Below are 7,462 nucleotides of genomic sequence, written 5' to 3' on the forward strand. Positions count from 1 at the left end.
GATTTGAATAAAAATGAATTCAGGGTAATCCTTAAATCTCATTTAGTTTGGTGTCTGTTATGATCATTAATGGAAAATAGCACTTTTATTGTGTGCACCAGGGCAGATCTGAAATCAGACTGAGCTAGCTGTAGCATCCATAATCTGGGATATTTGTACACAAGGCACCTGTTCAGCAGCAGGGTGCTATAGTCTCTCATTTAACAAAACATTGAGCCTATTTTTCTTCAGCATCTCACTATGATCTCATATGTATCCCTGAAAAATAAAGACTAAAAAAGACTTAAGAAAAACAATAAACGGCTCCTCGTTTTCTTGCTTCCTTACTATGCTTTTCCATAGTAACCCTTTGTCTGCTGAATGGGTTAGCAATTCATTGCAAATGTATTCATTGCTCCACTTTAAGCATTGAAGTAGTTAAATCAGTTCTATCGGAAGCATTCAAGAGGATGGTGTCAAAGGGACCCTTGTGATTGGCTGCTCTCTGCGCTCATTTACATGTCTGCTCTTATAAAACCCTCTGAAGAGGAGCCAGACCCGCTCAGAACTACGCAAGCTATTCAGGGGAAGAGTGCCAGTGACACTTTAGAAAGCAGATTTGGTTCATTAGCAATGCTTATGTAGCTGCTCTGCATGCACACAGCTCTGCAACTTCATAGACATCAAATAAACAGAGCATATATTCTTTTTCCTGCACTTATTAAGCTTGTCTTTTAAAATGACTTCTAAGGGGGAGAAATGTCTCTGGGTTTCTCCCCTGAGGCTTCTCTGTTTTTATACACTGATGTCAGTCTCTGCCTGCAAGACTATGCGTTATAGGACTTATGAAGAAGACGAACCGGGCACCGTTATAGGGACCCTAGCAGAAGACATGCACCTTAACATACCTGGAGATGGAAGTTTCCGCCTGATGAAGCAATTCAACAGCTCCCTTATTCATGTCCGGGAGAGTGACGGGCAGCTGAGCATCGGGGAGAGAATAGATCGGGAGCAGATTTGCAAGCAGTCTCTCCATTGCATTCTTGCCTTGGATGTGGTCAGCTTTTCCAAAGAGCAGTTCAAGCTGATTCACGTGGAAGTGGAGGTGAGAGACATTAATGACAACAGCCCTCACTTCCCCAGCGCTGAAATACCGGTGGAGGTGTCTGAAAGCGCCTCTGTAGGCACCAGGATCCCTTTAGAAATAGCTGTGGATGAAGATGTTGGGTCCAACTCTATCCAGAGCTTCCAGATCTCAGTCAACAGTCACTTCAGCATTGATGTACAGACCAGGGCAGACGGAGTGAAATACGCAGACCTGGTGCTAATGAAAGAGCTTGACAGGGAAAACCTATCCTCCTACACCTTGGAGCTTGTGGCCATGGACGGAGGAAGCCCATCTCGCTCCGGCAGCGCAGTGGTTAATGTCCGAGTCCTGGACTTCAATGATAACAGCCCAGTGTTTGAGCAGAGCGCTGTCACTGTGGACCTCATGGAGGATGCTCCTGTAGGATACCTTTTACTGGACCTCAATGCAGTTGACACCGATGAAGGTGTGAATGGAGAAATCGTCTATGGCTTCAGCACTCAGGTGTCACAAGAGGTACGCCAGCTTTTTAAAATTGATCCAAAATCCGGGCGCCTAACTCTTGAAGGTCAAGTTGACTTTGAGACCAAACAAACCTACGAGTTTGATGTGCAGGCTCAGGACTTGGGTCCCAACCCATTAACTTCTACCTGTAAAATCATCGTGCACATCATAGATGTGAATGATAATGCCCCAGCTATCACCATCACTCCCCTCACTTCCATCAGCGCGGGAGTCGCCTACATTACAGAAGCTGCAGCTAAGGAAAGCTTCGTAGCGCTGATCAGCACCACGGACAGAGACTCTGGGGCGAATGGACAAGTTCACTGCACTCTATATGGACACGAGCATTTCAAGCTGCAGCAAGCCTACGAGGACAGCTTCATGATAGTCACCACCTCTGCTTTAGACAGAGAAAAGATAGCAGAGTACAACCTGACAGTGGTGGCGGAAGATCTTGGTTCCCCTCCTTTTAAAACCATCAATCAGTACACAATCAGGGTGAGTGATGAAAATGACAATACCCCCGTCTTTGCCAAACCAGCGTATGAAGTGTCTGTCCTGGAAAATAATGCCCCAGGGGCTTACATCACCACAGTTATCGCCAGGGACCCTGATCTTGGGCACAATGGTAAAGTCATTTACAGACTGGTCGAGACGGAAGTGATGGGTGCCCCTATCTCCACATATGTTTCCGTAGACCCGGCCACTGGTGCGATTTATGCGCTAAGAACTTTCAATTATGAGATTATAAAGCAGCTTGATTTGAGAATCCAGGCAAGTGACGGCGGCTCCCCACAGCTTACTAGCAGCGCCATCATCAAGGTGAGGATGGTGGACCAGAATGATAACGCGCCTGTTATCATCCACCCGGGTTTGTCTAACGGATCTGCTGAAGTTGGAGTTCCCTCTAGGGCCCCACACGGCTTTCTAGTCACCCAGATTAAAGCCAGAGATGCAGACGAAGGGGTTAATGCTGAACTCACATTCAGACTTTCGCAGGAAGGTCGAAATATTTTCACCATCAACAAATTAACAGGGGAGGTTTTCCTCGTTGCAGATTTGAGCCAAGAGCTAGGTCAAGTTTTCAAGGGCATCATTATGGTCACTGATAGCGGAAGGCCACCGCTCTCAACAACAGCCACTGTCAATTTCCTAGTAACAGCCGCAGCCCCTCCAATAAACCACGAAGTGATGCAGCCAAGTTCTTGGGAGGAGAAAGTTTCCCAGTGGGATATCCCCTTGATCGTTATCATCGTTCTTGCTGGGAGCTGCACACTGCTCCTAGCGGCCATCGTCACTATTGCAACCACATGCAAGAAACGCAGGAAAGAAACAGGTCTCAAAACTGACAGCAAGAACCACATAGACATATGTGACATCGAAAAGGGGGAGCAGGATGAGGACGAACTGATTGACAGTCAAAAGGGAAATCTGTTTGATGCCAGCCCCTTTCCCAGTAAAACCCTTTTCACTGGGACAGAGACCGTAGCCAACCAGGAGGTGCCCAGTGCAGAAGAAAGCTTTGGTGCTTCTCTATATGATACCCAGAAGAGGCTGCGTACAGCTAATAGCGAGGTAAGATCACTAGGACAGTGTTTGCTTTACTGAATGGTATAGGGACGGGAGACCTGCTTTACAGTCCTGTTGGTTTATGTATTATAACCACTTTGTCTTTCACAGAAGTATGCACCAGCTCCTGGATACGGCAAAGATACGGGACCCACAGTGACAGTGTGGAAGGGACATTCATTTAATACCATATCCATCCGAGAAGCTGAGAAATTCAGTGGGAAAGACAGCGGCAAAGGTGACAGTGACTTCAATGACAGCGACTCTGATATCAGCGGAGATGCACTGAAAAGGGATCTTATTAACCACATGCAGACTGGTAAGGCTAATATCCTAACCCCACCACTGAAACACTCACTGAGTATATGTCCTAACCCCACCACTCAGTCACTGAGTATATGTCCTAACCCCACCACTCAGTCACTGAGTATATGTACTAACCCCACCACTCAAACACTAACTGAGTATATGTCCTAACCCCACCACTCAAACACTCACTGAGTATATGTCCTAACCCCACCACTCAAACACTCACTGAGTATATGTCCTAACCCCACCACTCAAACACTCACTGAATATATGTCCTAACCCCACCACTCAGTCACTGAGTATATGTCCTAACCCCACCACTCAAACACTCACTGAGTATATGTCCTAGCCCCACCACTCAGTCACTGAGTATATGTCCTAACCCCACCACTCAAACACTCACTGAGTATATGTCCTAACCCCACCACTCAAACACTCAATGGGTATATGTCCTAACCCCACCACTCAAACACTCACTGAATATATGTCCTAACCCCACCACTCAAACACTCACTGAGTATGTGTCCTAACCCCACCACTCAAACACTCACTGAGTATATGCAAGTAACAGAAGCAGCTGATATGACATGAAAAACTGAACGAATGCCCCTTGTCACTAACCCTGCTGAGGAATACACTGTGATGCCTGCAGATTATCTCATATATTCTGCACTGTACATCATCATTTCAGATCCCAAACATTTTACTGTTTGTAAAGTATTGTGTTCGTCAACAGGAATATTTAGCCAAACGTTGTAGATGCAAATATAATTATATCGCAATATATTTTATTTTGTATATTATGCTAAAAATATGTGAGCCTGTGTACACAGCGCGCGCACTCACACACACACACACACACACACACACACACACACACACACACACACACACACACACACACACACACACACACACACACACACACACACACACACACACACACACACGCACCACGTCTTAGTGAAGGTACAAGGTCAACAATACAAGGGTGACATTACAAGCAAAAGATAGATACGCATATCTCTCCCACTTTGGAATCGCAGATGCATTTTTCTGTTAGTTCACAGACAAAGCTAATAATAATAATAACCGACGGTAGAGTTTAGCAATAAGAGAAAGGTCATAGTGGGGGGGTGGGGGGGCTCAGTTTATAGAAAGTGTTGGGTGGGAAGACCAGAACTGTTGTTTCAGTTCCTGTCGGCATTACCATATTGTGGAATATGTTTTATGCTTTTATTATACCTTATAATATTTCCCTCTATACTCTGCCTTAACCACACATACCAGCGCAGTATGTATCCCATACCTTACTAATGTAGCGTAGACATTCCTTCTACATTAATATAGTACGTCAATCTTCACCTTGTTTCCTGAAATACAGGATTGCTTGTTTTGCATTGAATGTATATGTGTGTCTCTTTCAGGATTATGGGCTTGTACAACTGAGTGCAAGATCCTTGGTCATTCGGACCGCTGCTGGAGTCCCTCCTGTGGCAGGCCAGGCAATGGCCATTCCTCCACTATGCATACCGGACAGCTCTCTGTGTCCAGCTTTTGCAAAAGCACATCCCTGCCCCGCGACCCCCTGCACAGGGATAACTACTACCAGTCCTCTCCTGCTCAAGCACACCTCCCTAAAATTGGGGTGCTGCAGAGCGTCCAGGAGAAAGTGCTGCCCAAAGACTATGAAAGCAGGACAATTACTTTGATTTCCCCTCCAAGGTCTGGCAGGCTCACTGACCTTCAGGAAATCACAATGCCCCTTTATAAGTCACCGGGCTCAACTAGATATGTGTCCCCACATGACAGTACCTGTGAGCAAGATGAACTTTAAACCAACACTATCACTGCTATGGAGACCCGAAAATCTGTGTACATGGGGCTATATAAGTCCAAGCTTTTTAAGCTATTGACCATAATTACTACAATAAGAATTTTTTTTCATCAAGGTACAAGATGGCATGAAAACACAAAATGAATGTGTTTGAGCCACTTTGACATAACCTCACTGAGGTCCAGGGGGTTATTTATCAAAGTCTTCCAGCTGCAAAACCAGGGCTTGCAAAAACACTGCACAAGAAATACCAACAAGAAAACCCAATGGGTTTCAGTCGGATTGTTTTTCTTTTGAAATGTGGTGCCGTTTTTTTGCCCCAATTTTGCATACAGGACACTATTGGGTCTGTGTATCAGTGTTCAAGCTGCAAAATATAAGACAAAACTGCACCATATTTACCAAAGAAAACATTTTCACTGTATCCTACAGGAGATTATTGTTTGATAAATGTGGTGCAATTGATTTTTGATCAAGCTTTGCGGCTGGGAGACTCTGATACATTTCCTTCTGCATTTACCCACCTATGAGGCTCTGTATCAAAGACAACCAGTTTCTAAACTGGAGCAGCATTGCACCAGAAGTATCAAAAGAAAAACAAATTCAATTGAAAACAAATATATTTTCTCTTTGTTAGATCTGGTATGAATAATACAAAGCCAGTTACTTGAGCATCCTTGTACCTGGATAAATGGTTATCAGTGTGTCTGTATATGTATATCTATTTAAATATATGTGATATATACACACACATACACTCACTCAAACAATGGGAGGAATCTATCAAAGTTTCAATCCAGCTTTGTACCAGAAATACAACTAGATTTAACATTTTAAAATGCATATTATTTTTAAATAATACATATTTGGGCAAACCTGGAGTAACTTTTGCATAGTAGCAAAATGTTGATAAATCCCCCCCAATGTGCCTTAACCAAAATTACAGGGTAGGAATACATTCCTATCAGGTCAGTACTATTTGGTATTTGCAAACAAATTGTTTTGTTTGCTGTTTATGTCATTTTTATGAAATGTGCAGTATTTAATCTTTTTACAGTGTTTTTGCTCTTAGCTGACACATGGCTTGCCATCTGGTAGTGATTAAACATGAATACTGTGTAATTGTAATATGTTTGTAAATAGTGGAAAATTTGTTCTATTTTTATATAAAAATGTTAAAATCAAAATTATTGCCAAAGGAACAATGTGTATAAATACAACTGTATACCTAAAGTCACTTCAAATGTATGTGTTAAAATGTACATTTTAAGAATTATTCACAAAATTTTGACTTGCAAAGTGTGAAGTGTATTTTATGCACCAGTGGTCCATTTAAAATCTTATTTTATTGCATTTTATTTCTGCAAATTATGTCACCATCAATCACACTAATAAAGTATTTGTGACTTCTGTGAAGCACCTCACTGCAAATTTTGTTCTGAGACATCTGAAATTAAAAAAAAATCAAATTGAAAAGCTGGGTTGTTGGGAATGTAAGTAGCATTCCTACAGGTACATCAGACTTCCTTACTAAGTGTTGATAAAGAGGGTGTCCTAAACATCTCCAAGTTGCAGTCCCAAGCCAGTGGTTAAAGTGGCTTTGAAAATGTTGTGATACTGTGACTGATTTCTAACATTTTAAATGTAATCAACATTGGGACAGTGCTCTTTGAGCTATATTGTAGAAATAAATGTTCAATATAACAAGTCAGAAAGGGAAAAAAGTATTTTTAAAATATGTCTCATTCTCCTTAACAAATAAACTGTGTGTATATATATAGATGATAAAAAAAGTGGTACCGTATACAGTACATCCTAGAACCATAACAGTTTGACTCCTGTCCTAACCTTATCACATGAAAGTAGTGTCAAGCCCTTTTTGTCATCTTTACAACCCTTCTGCTATGGACATTTCCAAGATGCTAAAGTGTGGTGTCATTATTTTTTCCTGCATTTTTACTTATTTCATTACTTTTCTGTTTTCTATAAAGTTTCAGTTCTTTGGCCCACATATCCACATGCTGGTTCACAACATCCTTTATTTCTCTCTCTTGTAACCCATGCCATCTTCCACCCAGTTACAGTACAGTATCTCTGCCTAACTGCAATGCCTATACTTAAACATATACAAAAACACACCATGTAAAGGGGCATTCCATGCTAAGTCCCGTAAATAA

General features: G+C 42.4%; 1 protein-coding gene across 1 annotated transcript; it reads left to right on the forward strand.

Moving 5' to 3' along the window:
- Window positions 1-551: 551 nt before the first annotated feature.
- LOC142489731 (protocadherin-8-like) lies at window positions 552-6,701 on the forward strand. Its single transcript, XM_075591051.1, has 3 exons — window positions 552-3,145; window positions 3,251-3,458; window positions 4,876-6,701. The coding sequence occupies exons 1-3, from the start codon at window positions 719-721 to the stop codon at window positions 5,283-5,285; spliced, it is 3,045 nt and encodes a 1,014-aa protein (XP_075447166.1). The 5' UTR covers window positions 552-718; the 3' UTR covers window positions 5,286-6,701.
- The last annotated feature ends 761 nt before the right edge of the window (window positions 6,702-7,462 follow it).

This window comes from Ascaphus truei, chromosome 3, assembly GCF_040206685.1.
Source record: "Ascaphus truei isolate aAscTru1 chromosome 3, aAscTru1.hap1, whole genome shotgun sequence".
NCBI lineage: Eukaryota > Metazoa > Chordata > Amphibia > Anura > Ascaphidae > Ascaphus > Ascaphus truei.

Bases quoted from the DNA above. Each gene is read 5' to 3' on its own strand.
- LOC142489731 (XM_075591051.1), top strand. From the start codon at position 719: ATGACTTCTAAGGGGGAGAAATGTCTCTGGGTTTCTCCCCTGAGGCTT. The intron at 3,146-3,250 runs GTAAGATCACTA...TGTCTTTCACAG, and splicing joins TGCGTACAGCTAATAGCGAG to AAGTATGCACCAGCTCCTGG. The intron at 3,459-4,875 runs GTAAGGCTAATA...TGTCTCTTTCAG, and splicing joins TATTAACCACATGCAGACTG to GATTATGGGCTTGTACAACT.